This window comes from Solanum verrucosum, unplaced genomic scaffold, assembly GCF_900185275.1.
Source record: "Solanum verrucosum unplaced genomic scaffold, falcon-dt-bn FXZP01000230.1, whole genome shotgun sequence".
NCBI classification, from domain to species: Eukaryota; Viridiplantae; Streptophyta; class Magnoliopsida; order Solanales; family Solanaceae; genus Solanum; species Solanum verrucosum.
In genome coordinates this window covers 735,362-754,925 of record NW_026019954.1, presented here as the reverse complement: position 1 = coordinate 754,925, position 19,564 = coordinate 735,362, and the positions used below count along the sequence as shown (strand labels likewise).

General features: G+C 33.6%; 4 protein-coding genes across 5 annotated transcripts in view; 2 read left to right on the top strand and 2 right to left on the bottom strand.

The window, feature by feature from the left end:
- Positions 1-1,828: 1,828 nt before the first annotated feature.
- LOC125814297 (protein CutA, chloroplastic) overlaps positions 1,829-19,564 on the top strand; it is a 154,945-nt gene continuing 137,209 nt past the window's right edge. The window contains exons 1-6 of one of the 2 annotated variants that reach the window (XM_049493767.1): positions 1,829-2,050; positions 2,155-2,270; positions 2,814-2,876; positions 3,735-3,766; positions 4,067-4,161; positions 4,609-4,735. In XM_049493767.1, coding sequence (XP_049349724.1) covers positions 1,890-2,050; positions 2,155-2,270; positions 2,814-2,876; positions 3,735-3,766; positions 4,067-4,161; positions 4,609-4,693 — 552 coding nt within the window. In that variant the 5' untranslated portion in view covers positions 1,829-1,889 and the 3' untranslated portion in view covers positions 4,694-4,735. Of the gene's footprint in view, positions 2,051-2,154; positions 2,271-2,813; positions 2,877-3,734; positions 3,767-4,066; positions 4,162-4,608; positions 4,736-19,564 lie in introns of those variants that run through there. The other variant, XM_049493768.1, reaches the window with a different exon arrangement.
- LOC125814288 (14-3-3 protein 10) lies at positions 5,090-8,423 on the bottom strand. The gene is made up of 4 exons (XM_049493758.1): positions 7,872-8,423; positions 6,323-6,445; positions 5,482-5,598; positions 5,090-5,371 (listed from the first exon to the last, which is right to left on the bottom strand). Exons 1-4 carry the CDS (start codon positions 8,367-8,369, stop codon positions 5,351-5,353), a joined length of 759 nt encoding a protein of 252 aa, XP_049349715.1. The 5' UTR covers positions 8,370-8,423; the 3' UTR covers positions 5,090-5,350.
- Positions 12,319-14,046, top strand: LOC125814266 (pentatricopeptide repeat-containing protein At5g18475). The gene has a single exon (XM_049493734.1). The coding sequence runs from the start codon at positions 12,364-12,366 to the stop codon at positions 13,897-13,899; it is 1,536 nt and encodes a 511-aa protein (XP_049349691.1). The 5' UTR covers positions 12,319-12,363; the 3' UTR covers positions 13,900-14,046.
- LOC125814299 (uncharacterized) lies at positions 14,331-18,029 on the bottom strand. Its single transcript, XM_049493770.1, has 5 exons — positions 17,732-18,029; positions 16,934-17,011; positions 16,695-16,770; positions 14,800-14,873; positions 14,331-14,710 (listed from the first exon to the last, which is right to left on the bottom strand). Exons 1-5 carry the CDS (start codon positions 17,852-17,854, stop codon positions 14,639-14,641), a joined length of 423 nt encoding a protein of 140 aa, XP_049349727.1. The 5' UTR covers positions 17,855-18,029; the 3' UTR covers positions 14,331-14,638.

The following is a 19,564-nucleotide window of genomic DNA, read 5'->3' as shown; positions in this document are numbered from 1 at the left end:
TATGTAAGTGGTATCTTTTTGAAATAAAACAGTAGATATTATATATATCAAATACTTAAAGCTGTAACAAACACAAAAATACCGTCCAAAAGTAAAAAAAAAAAACTTGTAATTCTAAAAAGTCTAAGGTGCAATCAACTATCTCAAATTTGATCTCTGTGGTCTTGGTGTGGGATAATTGCTGGTATTCGGAGCATGTTCTTTTGCTATGCGGGGTCCATCAAATTTGCTAGCAATAGTGCGAGTTACTTCACTCTCACTGGTCGCGCCATCATTATTCTTTGTTTTTCCATAATGCCATATGATTGTGGCATACCTTTGACGATGGTACTTTGCATCGATATCAACAGAACGCTTATCAAAAACTCCATTACTGATGTATTCAACAAATAGACACGTGTACAAACCACAATCACTGAAAAAAATTTGAAAGAAAAATCATTTTATACCATTTTCATACCAATGTTAAAAATTTAAATACATTAATGAAAAAATTGAAAAAGAAACCTTCCTATTAGAAAAAAATCGCAATTTCATATCAATATTAGTCATAATTCTACAAAACAGAGTAATTTAACAATTCATACCATTTGCATACCAATTTAACAACTCATATCATTGGGCTACTGATATCAAACCAATTTCATACTAACGTCAAAACACAATTCATACCATTTGCATACCAATATTATATCACATTTCATATAATATCCCAAAATCATATATTAAAGTGATATTCATATAAATATTATTCACATTTCGTACAAGTTTCACCCAAACAAAAGTTCCGAAACAACAATAAACATAATGTGATATTTTTAGCAAAAAAATCACTAATTTGAATAATGTGAAAATAAATTAAATATAATACTTACCCTAACAACTTTTTTTGCCTTTTTTGGATATTCGAATTTCTGATTCCTTCTTTTTTGTTGTTCTTCTTCTTGATGGTTTTGAAGATTGAGCAATTTCTACATTTGTTGCTTTTTTTCTTTTTTATTTCACTATCAAAATCAGAATTCGAATCAAAAGGGGTTTCTACAATTTTCCCCTTCCTCTTCTTTCCCTTTTGATTTGCCGAACTCACCATTTTCTTTGCTTCGTTTTTTTCTCCTTTTGATCCTTTGACTGAGAGGAACCACACTTTGCAGGAATTTCAACATTCTTCGTATGTAGATCTCATCCCACCATTAATTCATATAAATGTGGGAGTTCTACTTATTTTCTTTTTGAATGAAGAAGACGAACGTTGAAGATGGTGAGAGAGAAAATTAAAGTTAGTTCTCTGTAAAAGAGAAACGTGGGGGTGGGGGTGTGGGATTTACGTGTGGGTAAAAGAGGAAGGTGGGGGTTGCTGTGTGAAATCTGGAAAAAAATCCCTAAAATGGTGGAAGAGATAGTGACAATTGATTCTCTAATATTAATGTTATCCCTAAAATGGTGGAAGAGATAATGACAATTGATTCTCTAATATTAATGTTATTTCTCTTACTTATTAATTATATGTAATTATAAAAATAATAACTAATTAATTAAATTATAAATTAAAACTAATTTGTTAATATTTGTAATTAAACTGTTATAAGTAGTAATATAAAAAAAGTACATCTAAAGGCTGTAATATTAAGCCTTAAATATATATATGAGGTGATTTTTCCTTGATTTTTGCCATGAATTCTCTTGGCAAAGTCAGGATCATTTCGCAATCCACCTTATCTGAAAATAGCACAGCCCAGCCCATTTTCAGAGAGGCCTCACGTTGGATATGAACAACAAAGCCCAAGTTTAGTTTCTTCTAGAAAGTTTCAGGCATTCAACAATTCTTTGTTTTTTGGTTAATAATGGAATCAAGAAAATAAGCAAATACTATAAAAGCAGAAGAGATATCAATGGCATTAACACTCTCAGCAATAGCATCATCGAATTTATTCCGTCGGAAATTGCCCATAGTAGGCGCTTTCTGTGTTCTTACTTTTGGTCTCTCTAATCTCTCTGTCCCTTTTACTAATACGGGTTTTGCTCATTCACTTCCCTTTGCCCCTCTTTTCCGGTAATTTTTCATTTCTCTTGTGATTTCTGATCAGAATCTTGAAATTGGATTGTGGGTTTTAGTGAAATATTATATCTGGGTTGGTTTTGTTTTTACATTTTCAGGTCGAAATTAGTTGGAGAAAGACGGAGTACAAGTGTTAGTAGAATAAGAATGGAAGCTAGCAACAAGATTGTTCCAACCATTGTTGTTTATGTCACTGTTCCTAACAAAGAACTGGGTTTGTTTTATCTCCTTTTTCTTTTTGGTAGTTTTGGCATTTGATTTGATTATCTCTTGATGATTGTTGTTTTTTGTGAATCCTTCAGTAAAATTGTAATCTTGTTGAGGATTCTAGCTGAATTATGATCCCTGTTTGGACTGTTGAGTTTTGTTTAGACTTGAACTTGATTCATGGTGATCGCTTGGTCTGGGGATCACATATGTGTTTTTTTCCTTTGCTGGTTCTCTCTGGTGTGCTTTTAGTTCCATTCTTCGGATTTGAGCTCTTTAGATTTGTGAATCTTAGTCATTGTCTGATCAAAAAAGGGAAAATCTGCACTATTCTATTCAGCTTGTATCAAAGTGCCTATAGTCTGAAGCAATATTTATTATTTGTCCAAGTGTACTAATTTAAACATGTTATGTAAAGATGGTTTCAGCATAATTTTCCACAAATATCTGATGATGCTATCTTTTTGATTACTTTTATGTAATCTCTGTGATTACTGATGCTATGGATGGAACTTTAGCATCATGATCTTGGATTCTAATGAACTTGCAGGTAAGAAACTGGCAGGGAGCATAGTCAAGGAGAAACTTGCAGCATGTGTTAATCGAGTACCAGGCGAGAACAACTCCTTATTAATTCTCTAACTAGACAAAGTAACTTTCATGTTTTTGTCTTGCACTAAACGAATGACACATCTCTGAAAGTATCTTTACCATCATTTGCATGTTTAGACTTTAGCAATTCAACTTCAGTGCAACATGCTGCTAATACTGATGTTCTTGGGAAAGTGTGGTTCTCTCTTGTTGTCGTGAATTGAATTAGAAGAGTGCTAATTCCACATCATTTTCTAGTAACACTTTGCTCTTGAACTTAAAGTTTGATTCCTTCAAATGTAGGTAACCATTAGTTTTTTAGGTATTTTGATTCTTTATCACTTGCGTGAAACAATTTGCATATATGAACTTGAATATATTGCCGTTTCTCTTGTTTACTGCCTGTACTGTTGCGTGCGTTTGACTATACTCCCTTCCAGAGATTGAACCTTATTGAGATCCTCTGATAATATGGAAGAATTTTTGGGGTTGGAAGGGATATAAACTGTAGGTTTTGGTAAGTGGTACTGATTTCTATAAACCGGCTCTGTCCAGGGGCATCTGCACAGTTATGTATTTTGTAAAAGAAAGGTGTATCAACTAGCTTTTTGTTTGTTTCTGTTTGTGACATTGCTTCAATATTTACTAACCTATGTCTGGCAAAACACCGAAGTGCATTTTAACTGTGTATGTCTCCCTCAGCATTCCCTTACATGTGTAGGAGTCTTCTTGGTTGCGGAGTTACTCAAATTCAAGCTAAAATTATTAGATTAGTTGGTCTCCTCAGAAGTCCTGTTTTCTATGTTAACATGTTACAGTTATGACTAGTACATCAAGAAGCTGGTGGATGCATAAGTGAATTGATATGCTGTGTGTGCAGGTGTAGAATCGGTTTACGAGTGGCAAGGAGAGGTAAGTCTCTTCTTCAAAAGACTCTTCAACTTTGATTGGAATTAACTTTTCTCGATACACTATCAATGGCGGGGACAGGAGTTTCACTAAAAGGATTTAAAATATGAAAAAGTAAACACACAAAGAAGTCAAAGGGGATTCAACATCTACTATATATACATAAAAATAATTTATCATGTATAAACAATGTAATTTCCGTTCAAAGAGGTTTGGATGAACCTACTTGGCTCTGCCCCTGTACACTATATGTGTCGCGTTGTTTTCTAAGAGTAGTTTTGCTTTTTGTTTTTTTGTTAACAGGTACAGACCGATTCTGAAGAGCTGCTTATAATCAAGACCAGGGAATCCCTTTTAGAAGCTCTTACGGAGCACGTGAAGGCCAACCATGAATATGAGTAAGTCCTTGCATCTTTGCTTCTTTTTTTTTCTTCTTCCAATTATAAGACATCAGTGCTTCTTCAGTTTTTAACTTGTCATCTAATGTTCGACCATCTTATTTTCTGCATTAGTTAGACAAACCTGGCACAGATCATCCTTTTGAATGTTAAAAGTGGTTTTAGGAAGTAATGTGTTTGTGATGAGAATGATCCCACATTCAGACCGCAACGAGAACCCCAAGCTCCTTATTTAGCTTGGGCAATCCTCCTTCCTTTGAGCTTAGCTTTTGGGGTTTGAGTTAGGCCCAAGGCCTGATTCGACATGTCATTTGTTATACACTTCACTTTCTACCAGTCCGTGAGGCTGATTTTTCTGCTCCAAAAATTTCAAACATTCATGCTTGGTCTTAGGCGTGGAGAGAGTGCATGGATTATTTTGATCCTTCTCTTGGTTGTTTTTTGCAGTGTTCCTGAAGTGATTGCCATGCCCATAGTTGGTGGCAGTTCACAGTACCTAGAATGGCTCAAGAACAGCACAAGGGATGAATGATTTAGCCAAGACAAGCTTGTTCAACCTTGAGCCTGTAACTTAAGAGTCAAAAGACAAATGTATGTGTTATTTGGTATTTTCTAAGTACTTGTTACTTAAACTGTGTAGTTAGTCTTGACTCTTGATGTGTGAGGTCTTATATCTATCTCTAAATAGTATCTTTCTTATTTTACATTCACGGGTGATTTTGGGCATTGCCTTTTGTATATATGGTGACTAAAATTCACCAACTCAGCTCTTCTAGCAGTTGCATATTTTCTAATCATCGGAATGCATCATCACTCACAGAATTATTTGCTTCTATACATTTAGAAACATCAAAGAGCTACACTATATTTTTAACTTTTAGCAATTGGATGAGCTATCAACAGTTTACAATAGCACCTTTCACAAAAGAATTGTAACCATTTTCATGATACGTTTTGAAACGTCCTCAAAGACACAAGCATTCATTAAAGTTTTTTCTCATACACAGTACTAAGGTTCCATTGCAATAAGATAAATAATCTAACTAGATTTCCAAGTACCAAACCACCACTAGTCAAATATCAAACATAACATATGTCAAGCGAAGCTGTCTTTTTTCTTATACAATAAGTCAGCACAACAAAGCAAACAACATTTAGAGCCCAATCCTAAATAGAGACACCATGCCAATCAAGATTCATCCAACTGATCCTGCATTAACCACATGACAACAATTAAAGAAAGTTTCACAAGTAATAACATCAAACTTCAGAGTGAGTACGTGTGTGCATGTGATGGCAACCTTCAACAGAAGCACATACCTGAGCATCTGAGGTCCAAAGTGTGAGGTTGTCTCGTAGGAGTTGCATTATGAGGGTGCTATCCTTGTATGATTCTTCACCTAAAGTGTCCAGCTCAGCTATGGCTTCCTCAAATGCCTAAACAAGTAGACAAACAAAATCATCCCAAATGCAAAGATATGGATCGCTCTTAATATAACTAGATCAACTGGCATGCGTAAGCATAATATAGATACCATGGACACTGATGGCAAAACCTAAATGTTCGATCTGCAGGTTACCTTCAATTTGAAGAGGAGCAAATACAAGGCTCAAGGTTCCTAGCCAACTAGCACTTTAGGTTAACCTTGACTATAAATCAGTCTTATAGCCAAAACTAAATGGATAGGTAGGACTGTCGTCAATTTCTAACTTCACCAACATTTTAACAGTACACTAGCTCTTGACTTATGCTATGCAAACTTTAGAAGAAGAATATACACGCACTGAAGCAGATCATTTCTACATATTGCTTTTAAATACCTTATCCTACAGTCATCTCTCTTATATTAAGTTGTCAACCCACTTCTCTAAATCACTTGGATTCAGCTGTCTCCGACTTGTCCTCTCTCGTCCTATCCATCCATTTCCCACTACTCATTAATTCTCCCTTTTCTAATAAGTCAGATCACTTTCTTCTCCCAGAGACACCACTCTATTGGCCTTGCATTCTACATATTTCACTGCATCTCACTATCGATAGTTACCCTTCCCCGACTTTATTCGATGGCTCTTTTATTAGTCAAAGCTAAACAACAGTTCAGCCTGCTCAGAACATATAAAACTGCAAATGAAGCATGTTACCATAAACACTAAATTTTACCTGTTTTGCCATACTGCAAGCTTTGTCAGATGAGTTCAGTATCTCAAAGTAAAAGACAGAGAAGTTGAGTGCAAGACCAAGCCTTATGGGATGTGTTGGAGGCAGATCTATCAGTGCAATTTCCTTCAATGACAACAAAGGCAGGGAAACAGAATCAGTGAAACTCAATTTTCCAACTATGTGATGGAAATCTGTATACAAAATGAAATGCAAGGATATGAACATACAAGATTTGAACAACTGTAGAACATATACAAACCAGACTAAACAATTTTCGAAAGAAAGGAAGCAAAAACAGAGAGAACTGAAAAGTCCAGGTAGCAATCATCCTAACCTCCTCTATACAGTGTCCAATAATGCGCAGCATAATTAGAAAGCCCTTGCATGTGAAGTTAATTTTGTGATTTATACACCCAACCCGAGTAAAAACAAACTGCTCCTTGAGTGTTGCTAACTACATCAATGACACAACTATAGCTAAAATGGGTGTAAGCCTTATTAATGCACACATCCTTGGATATTTACAAACACTGATCAGTTTACAACCGATCTTCTAACTAAACACAACAAGGACTTCTTCATCATTTCAGTTCAATCTTTAATTTCAAAAAAAGCATCAAAACAATTTGGTGTTGAAAAAACCTTCTTGGATGGAAATGACACTTCATCTGTTACAGATATGAAACATAACAAAATAAACGTGACATTGCTTAGCAACAACAGAGTAAGGCAACAGTCTTCTGATCACAAAGTTTTGTCCCTTGTTCTCTTAGTTGCCGTACTTGTACCTATGATTTCCTCTATAAAAATAATACATTTACACAAATCTCTTTCAAAGTCGAGGATAACAGTGCAAAGGAACATCATCTTAAACTGCAGCTTAAAAACACATATCACTAATTAACAACATATTAGAAAAATATGTGATGAAAAGACAAATCGTAGCAGAAAATTCAACATTATATGCTAATGCAAGATTCTCTATCACAATCTCAATGAAAGAACTAAATCCAGATTGCAATGGCTAAAACTGTATTTATATTGAAATCTAGCTACAGTATCAAGATGCTTTGTCCCCATCTCAACACAAATCCTGCTATCACAACAAATAACTAGGAAGACCTAGATGCAGTTTAGCCCAGAGGCCCAATGTCAAATCATCTTTAACCTGTAGCTAAACAATTCATTTCTCACAATTTCAATCACAATAGTAAGAAAAACTATAATGGAATGGAAAAATCAAACTCGATTAAACAATCCCCACTAGTTTATTTTTATTAGTACCAATCTCCACTACAGTTACAACGCAAATACATAAAATATAGATCAGAATGGCTAAATTTACTTCACTACATTCACATCAAATTGATCTACAGTTTCTACATTAATTTCAGATCTCAATGAAAATCCTACTAGCGCAGCAGGTTAATAAGAAAACCGAACAGTAATTAGCCCTAATCTGAAGAACAGTAAAAAGCACAAGCAAAAATCAAACTCAAAACCTAGAAGATACCGCAAAATAGGAAATAAAAGTCAACTCAAACAGTACCTGAGCAGTCTTATAAGAATTCATTGTGTCTTCAGCAGCCTGCTTCCTCTCATCTCCAATCTTAAACTCAGCAAGATACCGGTAGTAATCACCTTTCATCTTAAGGTAAAACACCTTCGATTCACCGGTAGTAGCAGATGGAACAAGGTTTGACTCGAGTAACTTGAGTATACCAGCACAAACCTGCGAAAGTTCATTCTCAACTTTACCTCTATACTCCTTAACAAGATGCACGTGCTCTTCGTTCTTCCGCGATTCCTCCTTCTGTTCAATGGAGGAAACAATACGCCAGGCAGCACGAAGAGAGCCGATAACGTTTTTGTAAGCGACGGAGAGGAGATTCCGTTCCTCAACGGTGAGTTCGCCGGCCGGCGTGGAATTGAGGACTAGTTTGTCCATGAACTGAACCATTTCTTCATAGCGCTCGGCTTGTTCAGCGAGTTTGGCTAAGTAAAGACACTGTTCACGGCTGAGATTTTCAGGGATTGGAGCCGCCATGGATGAAGTAGAGAGAAAATTTAGGCGAAAGAGAATTGATTTTCTCAACACTGTTTCTGTGTGAAGTGTGAAAAGAGAGAGAGAAGGGACTTTTATGTTCTTTTTCTTTGCCCTTTTTCTTCGGTTTGCATATACACGTGGAGTCGAATACACTTTTCTTTTCTTTTTCGATTTTCCACTCGATATTTCTAATATGAGATTTTGTATTCAAGTAAATTTGAATTTGAGAACTCTAATTATGTGAATTTAAAGAGGAAACAACATAAATTTACATTAGTTTTCTAATAAGTATGCTTGGGTATAAATTTTAAAATATTCATATATAAAAAGATAAAAATAAGTCATAGATATATTTTATTCAATAATAACTGAATTGACTAATCAAAATAACATTAGTAGAAGCAAAGCATTAGTCAACATTAATTTTTGGGAAAATGGTCAAAAATGCCCTTAAACTATGTGAAAGGAACAAAAATGCCCTCCGTTTATAGTTTGACTCAAAAATGCCCTTAGCGTTAATACTTTGGTTCAAAAATGCCCTTAAACTATATGAAAGGAACAAAAATGCCATCCGTTTGTAGTTTGGTCCAAAAATGCCCTTACCGTTAATATTTTGGTCCAAAATTGCTCTTATTGTTATTTAATAGGTAAAAAATGCTCATTTTTCAAATAAATATTTTTTTTAACACATTCTTTTCTAATAATGTTTTTTTTTAAAATTAGCAAATGTTTATCCTACTTCAATTTAGAAAAAAATAAAAAATGAAAATATTTCTTATTTTTTATCGTTATATAAATATAAATTAATGATGGATATACTATAATCTTATATATGACATATATTATATGTCTAAAGGGTACATGACGTTATTCTATTTTAATTGATAAAATGAGATTAAGAAGAAAAAAAATATTTCCTACCTTTTTATTTGTTAAAGTGATTTTAGAAGAAAGAAAACAAGAATAGTGTTCTTCAATAATATTAAGAAGAAAAAAAATATTTCCTACCTTTTTATTTGTTAAAGTGATTTTAGAAGAAAGAAAACAAGAATAGTGTTCTTCAATAATATTTTAATTAGGACAAAGATGTGTTTAAAAAGAAAAAATAAATATTTATTCGGAAAAGGGCATTTTTGACCCATTTTGTAACTATAGGGGCATTTCTGGACCAAAGTATTGACGGTAAGGGCATTTTTGAGCCAAACTATAAAGGGATGACATTTTTGTTCCTTTCACATAGTTTAAGGGCATTTTTGAACCAAAGTATTAACGCTAAGGGCATTTTTGAGCCAAACTATAAACGAAGGGCATTTTTGTTCCTTTCACATAGTTTAAGGGCATTTTTGACCCTTTTCCCTTAATTTTTTCATGAACATCTAAATCAATAAAGGTGCACTTGGCTTAGGTGGGTTTTCATTATCGTTAATTGTGTTAATGTTGATTTTTTTTTATTGTAATTTCATAATAATTCAATGTATCTGATTTAGATACATGTAACAATTTTGAAGTGTCTATTTTCAACTAAAATGTCACTATCTTTATGAGTGATAACTATAGAAAAAGATCCTGCAATTTAGAATTTTTGGGTGTAGTCCAAATCAAATGAAGGTTGATGTTGTGTAGATTATAATTGTGTCGAATAATAGTTCTTTTGATTATAATTTTTTTAATAATGAAAATATTTTAAAAGAACTGAAACAACGAACCTTAAAAAAATAATTTTGATATTGATATAACTCTTTGAAAATAAAAAAAATAACTATTGAAAACTTTATTAAATTAGATATGTGACATAAAAAAATGGATGAAATCAATTACTAACACGTCAAAATTTTAATGTGGACTGCTTCGTGAAATGTAATAATATTCATTAACAAGAGGAACAATGTGTGTGAGAGATAAAAACAGATATATTTGGAGGGGATTTGAATTACGAGACACGATTGATATATGAGCTCTATTTTTAGATATTTTTAATGGGATGTATTTGAATTGAATCTGGTGTAAAATTATAAAATAACTAATAGTAAAATTATTCGCGTGAAGCACGGAAATTTAATATTACGGATTTTATAAAATAATACTTAAAAACTATTAGTCATTAAAACTAAAACACTATATTATTTTACATATAAGATTACCGAGTAACGAACATTAATATTGTAAAGGAAATGAAAATTATAATATCTTATCATTTATCCTTAATAACATAAGCATAAATTTATGACTGTAAAAAGAATACAAAATCTGTAATATAATCAATTGTGTCAGTGAACCACTCAACATGAGCAAAGTACACGAATATTAATTGTGCATAAGAAGAGGAATAAGAAGCTTAGAGTTTTTGTTGTTTTGAAATGAGAGGAAATTCTTTTATTTATAAATAACAAATAGTAGTGTGAACAAATGTTTATTGTGCCTTATCGAAAAGGTCAAAACTATTTGAAAAAGTTGTAACCCTTCAGAAATGTCACAACCTTTCATAAAAGTCACAACTTTTCAAAAAAATCGCAACTCTTCATTAAAGTCACAACTTTTCATGAAAGAGAAGACTAGTTTTGAAAATAAATAAATTAAAAGAAAATCTTGATTTGTGGTGGCGCCACGTAGACAGACCTAGGCTTCTTTTTTTATATTTTATATATATATGTCAATATATAATTATTTTAAAATACAGAATGAATTAATATATATAATAAAAATATTTATCTAATTAAATAATTTTCTCTTATATTAACGAAAACGATAATATAAAGCATTTTCTCTTAAATAATTGCAAACGAAAAACCCTGAGCCTCCTTGTCGACAAAAATCCCAACACTGAATCTCTCTACCGGTTCTTGTCCATTTCTGCAAATTTGGCGAATTGACTTCTTAAATCTACTTCTAAGCTTACCCTTTTCTTGAATAGGGGTGAAAAAGAGGATCTTGGATTGTAAGCTCCATCATTCATTAACTGGTAAACAATTTAACTATCACAAGCAGTATGTTATGGTGATTTCTCTGATTTTACTCTAAATTTTGTTTCCAAGTATTGAATATTAGTTTTAGGATTTTGGGTTTTCAGTTTAGCTCTGATGCGTATGTAAGTTTTTGTGCCATATTGTTATTTGTTGTGTTAGTGGTTGCTACTTGTTATTCTGTGAATGAAAGTGACTTGGTTTGCTGCACTTGAGCGGAAGGTCTTTCGGAAAAAAGTGGTAGAGTAAGGTGTGCTACACCCTGCCTCCCCACAAATCCCACTTGTGAGATTACACTGAATATGATGTTGTTGGTTTGGATTGTGAAAAAAAGGTGTCTTTCTCAGGTGAATGACTGATGCTTTAATGTAAATAGTTGATATGGTCGAGTTGAAGTATGCAACACTTATGCAATGTCATATGCCATTCCATTTTATAGATTCATTAGAAGTGAGAAAATCTCCCTAAGGAAGGGTCTGCATACACTCAACCCTTCCCATACCTCACTTGTGGGATTACACTGGGTATATAGTTGTTGGTTTGGATTGTGAAAAAATGTGTCTTTTTTCAAGTGAATGACTGATTCTTTAATCTGAATAGTTGATATGGTCTAGTTGAGGTATGCAACACTTACACAATGTCATACACCATTCCATTTTCTAGATTCATTAGAAGTGAGAAAATGAAAATAGGGAAACAGGGGGATTGTTTATCTTTACAGGAAAAATGGGGTATTTTCAAGATTCTCTCCTATTTTGGATAAATGAGCTTTAAAAGGGGATTGTCCCGTGAATTTAGTAAAAAATGTTGATTATGCTGGTGTAAATTGAAAAATATAGTTACGTGGATGCAAAGTGTTGTGTTAGGCCAAAATTCTGAGGGTGTAAAGTACAGGCTTGAGCCGACTGTGCTTATTTCTCATTTCTGTATGAGAGTTGGGATGGAGTATAACTTCTTTTTTTCTCTACCCTAACAGCTGCATATAATCTTCAGGTGGAATTCAAGTCACGGATCCTGCAGTCTTGTTAACTTGGATGAAAGCTATTGGGCACAAGAAATGTAGTCTCGGTTCTTCATCTAGGTTATTTTCATCTTCAGTTCAATGGATTTCTCCTCTGCATTACCAGGGCAGGAATTCTCCATGGCCAGATGCTCCTATCGAGAGAGATGGCACTTCAGAACAAGTGCCAAGAAAACGCAAGTATATATCTCATGAATCCGCAGTCAATTTGATAAAACAAGAGAAGGATGCACTACGTGCCCTGGAGATCTTTAACAAGGTTTCTGATCAGAAGGGTTTCAATCACAATAACTCCACCTATGCTGTTCTTCTCCATAGACTTGCTGTTTGCAAGAAATTCGAAACAGTTGAGGCTATTATTCATCAGATGAAATATGAAACTTGCAAGTTTCATGAAGGCGTATTTACAAATCTTATGAAGCATTACTCCAGATCCTCTCTCCACGAAAAGGTTCTAGAGATGTTTGATGCAATCTTGCCTATTGTTCGGGAAAAGCCTTCCCTCAATGCCATTAGCACATGTCTGAATCTGCTTATTGAAGCTAAACAGATTGAACTGGCGAAGGAATTTCTCTTAAACGTGCAGAAGCATCTAGATTTGAAGCCCAACACATGCATTTTCAATATCCTGGTCAAGTATCATTGCAAAAAAGGGGATGTTGACGCTGCATTTGTAGTAGTAGAAGAGATGAGGAAGTCCAGAGTTTCTCATCCTAACTTGATTACTTACAGCACCCTCATGGATGGCTTATGCTGCTGTGGAAGGCTTCAAGATGCACTTGACCTTTTTGAGAAAATGCTTGCTAAGGATCAGATTCCGCCAGATGCATTGACATACAATATCTTAATAAATGCATTTTGTCGTGCAGGAAAGGTGGATAGAGCTAGGAACATAATAGGATTCATGAGGAAAAATGGATGTCAGCCAAATATAGTTAATTACACAGCTTTGATGAATGGATTTTGTAAGGAAGGAAGAGTTGGAGATGCCAAGGAGGTATTTCACGAGATGAAGGGAGTAGGCCTAAAACCAGATGTAGTAGGATATACAACATTAATAAATTCCTTCTGTAGGGCTGGTAAGGTTGACGAAGGCATCGAGTTACTTGAAGAAATGAAGGATAAAGGGTGTAAAGCTGATGATGTGACAATAAAAATCATACTCGGGGGATTGTGCAGAGCCTCCAGATCAAGTGAAGCTTTCGATATGCTTGAGAGGTTACCTTATGATGGTGTCCATCTAAGTAAGGAAAGTTACAGGATCGTGTTAAATTTCTTGTGTAAAGAAGGTGAGCCAGAAAAGGCGATGAACTTGTTGGGTTTGATGTTGGCTAGACGATTTGTGCCCCATTTTGCTACGTCAAATGAATTGATAGTTCAACTATGTGAGGCTGGAAAGGCAGCTGATGCAGCTTTGGCATTGTTTGGGCTGTTAGAGATGTCGTTTAAGCCAGAGCCTCGGACATGGAGTATGTTGATAGATGTAATATGCAGGGAAAGAAAGTTGTTGCCTGCATTTCAATTACTTGATGAGTTGGTTCTGCATTAGTTACTACTTACATGTGTTGTGATTTTAGGCATTTTGTATTCTTCTTGAGTGACTTTTTTTTATAAAAAAGATAGTTGAATATGCCAATTTCGGCGTCATTAGGTTGCAAGCAGACATCAACATATGCTCATTGGAAGTTTAATCTGCATCTGTTATGCATTTTACCAGAAAAAAAGGTAGCAGTTTGCATTTGAATGAGCTGAGGAGCTATGCAATAACTCATTTCAACTAACACATAGTTCTTATTGTATTCAATTAATAACGCGTAGACCATAACTAAAATAGTTCACAATCTTTATATCCGACTGCTGAAGAAATGGTTGATAGAGAGCTCAACAAAATACCTTGATAAAGTAAAGATTCAACAATAATTTAATAGAAAATGTGTGAACAACCACAATCGCATTTCATTCTCAACCATGATTTAAGATAACATAAAAATCCATGGATATTCTCCAAAAAAATCTACGAGAACGAGAGCCACCAGTTCTTCAGTCGATACAACTCCCAAAAAGAGAAGAGGATAGAATAGAAACAAGGTTTCTTATAAACAGTCCTCTAAAATGAGGTTTGTGACTAGGGCAGTGTTATCGGCTACTCTATACATGTGCAAAAGATAGTACAATAGCCTAATTGATGTCAACTACAGATCCAGCTTTTGTGCATTCCAACTCCTTTAATATGTGGTGGTGCCAGTAGGATCGCAAGATATACTACAATGGGAAGGTGTGTCTTGGCTTTACCATATTGAGTGCTTCATACCAAGACCGTTACACGTTAGAATAAGACCCTTGTAGCGATTAAGGTATTCCTGCAATCAAACGTCAGAGCAGTGTTAACAATGAAGACATAGTTAAGTACCTACACTAAACAGGAAGAAAAAATTGGGAGGAAACTTACGACGATATTGTAATCATAGGCTCGTAGCATCCCTTTCTTGTCATATTCTTGTCGTTTCACAGGATCACTCAAAACTGTTTTGACACAATTGGAAAGTTAAACTATTGGGAATGGATTCACACAAAACTGTTGGTGAACATGTCACTATGGTCTGCATTATCACATTGTCCGACAAGGCAGCTTATATACAACTGTTGTCAAGTGTCAAACCACTTGTCCAATGCGTAAAATTTTTGGGTAACTTTATATATGCCATTGGTGTTTCAATCATAAAGCTTGGGTTCCTATTGTCAAACCCCCTACCCTCCAGAAATTTTATTTACCTTGGGATGTCAATGATGTCAAGGAGGATAACTTTCCAAAAGTAAGGAGGACTTTAAGTGACACCTATATAATTCAAATTTAGGTTCCGAATTTAAAGTAAGTATTACTACAACTTTTAAGCTTCTGGATACCGGCATCAAGCTTAAAATTACTCTCTTTCTCCCATTCACCCACATACCATAGTAGATAGTATTACCACCACTGTCACAAGAAAGTTCTGAGGAACTAGTATCCTTGCACACTCCACTTAAGAATACATACTTCACACAGGAATTATTGCATCTGTTCATCTCCTCAAGTTGTGCGTAGACTCTCTCAGATTACGCAACTACAAGCTCTAAAGCATCAGTCTATTTATCTCGTTATATCGCTAACTTCTTACAAGCAGTTAGATCATAAATTGTTTTAAATTGGATTTGTTTCTTTCCCACGTTATGCAAGAAAATAGGCAGCTCAAAAAATAAAGGCACCTCTTACAAACACACCCAAACAGTTTATACCAGTCCTAACTTGGAAAATTGGCTTGCATTAAATATTTCATTGACTATTAACTAGAAAGATCATGACGAGGGTCCTCTTCTGATATATTCTGAGTTTGTCTAACAAACAATAATTGAAGTCTCATTTAGTGAACTTGTAATTCCTAGATCAGTTGGTCAACACAGAAAGCATAGCCAAGTCTAGCCCCAGCTAAAATGAGGAGGTTAAAATACATTGACACCTACCCTAAAAACAGGCAACCCTCGGAATATTGAATGACATAATTCCTAATTCAAATTGAAATGTACAATGATTTGAGTAACAAGATTTTCGTTTTCTTAAAACAGAAAAATGGAATGGATTCACATAATTCATTTAACAAAAATTCTCAAAAACACGGCCAATGAGAAACACAAGTCTTCACAAGCTTGTTATGACATAAATGGATCATTCTTTGCACCAGATTCAAATCTCATTTGCACTCTTCAACAATTCTAGAACCCTCAGAATTACTCTATGAAAATTGCTGAAATTTTCTTTCTCACTATTCTAAACTTTTATGATTAGTTGGCAAATGCAGATTCAAGTGTTTGGAAGACCGAATGTTAGTCACCCTCTACTGGACCATTCTAGAATCCAGGAGTTCAACTTTAGCACACAATTTTGTCTTTCCAGAAAATAATCATTTACCTGGACAAACAAATTCATCTCGGAGACAAAAAAAACTCACCAATTTTTTTTTTAATTCTAAGTTCTTCAACGGAATTGATCTTCTTATATTCTAAGACCTATAATTTGGCTTAAAGAATATGAATGTCTCGATACTGACTGTACAATGGATGGGATAGGAGCGATCTTGCCTGAATCTAGATGGGAAATAAGTGTTTGATTCTCAAGTTACCCAATCAATCACGTTACTTGCAGTAGACATATGTTATTAGACAAACTCACTCCAAGAAAACCCAGATATGAACTAAATATTGACTCATTGCAGGTTGAAAACTCTGTATAAATCAACTTTGCTTTGTAAAAGGCTTAGGAAATAGCCTTAAGAATCAAATAAATGATTACAGCTATGAAAAAGAACCAACCTTGGTATGCCTCGTTTATTTCCTGAAACTTTGAGGTAGCACTATCCTGATCTTTTTGCTTATCCGGATGCCATTTCTGTCCGCAAAACAAAAATTATAAAACAATGCCCGAACTAAGAAAATGAGATATACACACCTCATAGATCAGATACAATGACATGTATAACACTCACAAAGGTGGAAAAATCATAAACCAGGTATAAAGGAATTGGTTTAACATGGATAGAATGAAAACTAACCAACGCAAGACGGATAAAATTGGACCGAATGACCTCCTCCGTGGCATCATAATCCACTTCCAGTATTCTATAGTAATCCTACATTCAAGAAATGCAAAACCGCAAGTCAAGACTGCAACTTTACACAACATTCCAGAAAATAAACCCAAAATTCCCTTCCAGTATCCCAAAATAATCCTACATACACATTTGAGAAACACAAAAACCAAACTTGACACAAATTTCTATAAAAAAACCCAAAACCCACAACAAGAATCCTATAATAATCCTACAAATAACACAAATAGTCAAGAAATGCAAACCTCACCAATCAAAAATCCAAACTTGACAACTAATTTCTAAAATGAAACCAAAACCCACAACCAGAATCCTAAATAGTCAAGAAATGCAAACCCACCAACCAAAAACCCAAACTTGACACAAATTTCTAAAATAAAACCAAAACCCACAACCAGAATCCTATAATCCTCCTAGACATAACACAAAAAGTCAAGAAATACAAACCCAACCAATCAAAAATCCAAACTTGACACAAATTTCTAAAACAAAACCAAAACCCACAACCAGAATCCTTGAATAATCCTACATATAACACAAACAATCAAGAAATGCAAACTCCACCAATCAAAAACCCAAACTTGACAACAAATTTCTAAAACAAAACCAAAATCCACCACCACTATCCTGTAATAATCCTACACATAACACAAACAGTCAAGAAATGCAAACCCCACCAATCAAAATACAAACTTTACACAAATTTCAACAAAGAAAAACCAAAATCCTCAGATAAAGTACCTTGGGTTTAGACAACACTGACAAGAAATCAAATTTAAGATAAGAATCATCTTCTTCTTCTTGCTGCTGCTGTTCTTCCTCGTATTCTTGTCCAAATTCATTGCCCCACTCGTCCCACATCATCTTTTCTTTTCAAAAATAGTTTCAGCACTGGAAAAATAAGAAACCCACAAAGAATTTATCTGGGTCTTTTTACCAGAGCCGACAGAAAAAAAAGATTTCGTTGGAAAAAAACCAAGAAATATGATAAGAATCTATTATTATTTTTAAAGTTTTATCTAGATAAAAATAATAAAATGCAGGTCTAGATACCCGCTAAGATGAGAAAAATTATGAGAGAATTTTATCTAATCCGAAAAGGCAAGAGACAATCCCACAAAAGAGGCAGACCAAAAAAAGAGATTACATTGAAGAAAAATAAGGAAAAATCGATTAATTAGGAATACCTGTTGGTGTTTTTGGTATTTCAATTTTCAAAGTCCTTGTTTTTAATTTTTATTATCTCCTCAGAATAATGAATTTTTTAATTTAATACTATATATTTTTATTTTTGTCGTAATATTTCACAAGTTATATTAGTATCTTTAAATATTAAATTTAATTTTAAGAGTAAAAAGCATATAGAAATTGAATTTAGAACCTGTTTAGATGGACTTATAAATTTATGACTATTAGCCTAAGTCATACGTTGCGGTCTTACGGACCTTAACTATGGATATTTGATACTTAAAAATATTTTTTTATTTTATTCAAATATTATAAAAAATATTTTGATTTAAAAACATCTAAAATAAACTCTAATGGTGTGAGATTGAAATTCAAAATTGTGAAATTATATATTTCAACTATACGACTTTTGAAGTTGAAATCATCAAAGTCAAACTTAAATAAAATGTACTATCACAAAAATATTCGGTTATTCTAATTAATAAACTGACACTTCAAAGCTTTTTATAGAAATATAATGAAATTTGTCAATATTGATTATAAATCAAGTACTTTTTAAAAATACATATAAATTATCTTAAAGAATCATAAATATATAATTTAATTTGATATAATTGACGTTTTGACAATGCAGTATTTATATTATTAGCTATTTTACGAGCTCTAAAAATATTTTTTTTTTTAATTATGAAACCATAGAGTTGACTAACGATGAGTACATGAATTATTCTGTATAATAAAATGTTAGTACTAAACTATTAGTCTACTGGGGAATCCTTCTTATTTTTTTCCTTTTGAGATAGTGAATTACCATGGTTTTCTCTTAAGACATGTATTTAAATTTAAGAAATGGAGTAGGTGACATTCAATTATTTCTTCTTTCTTTTTTCATTCATTACTGGTTGGAATAGAATAAAAAGGATTTGTGAACTTATTAAGAGAGAAATAAAATAATGCTACAATAATAATATACTCACAAGTGTAATATGAGAAATGAAGTGTGTACACAAATCTTTCCATATCTTTAAAAGGTTGAGAGATTGTTACAGATAGATCGTCAACTCAAGAAAAAAAAAGTAAAAATAAAGTTCTGAAAAGAAATACGAAAGTGAAGAAGTTATGACAAATATTAAAAATAACACGATACAACTACAACAAAATAATACAATAATAATCAAAGTAAAAAAAAAATTAAAAAAATTAACACAAACCAATCATCTAATAATTAACACTAGCTATCTTGGGAATTATGGAAAACAAATACTACTACTATATTTTTATCTGGGAAGTCCCACATTGGGAGCGCTCCTTAAGGCGACTCCGTACCGAAAGGGATTCAAACTCGAGACCTCTTGATTAAGAATGAAAGAGTATTTACCACTCCAC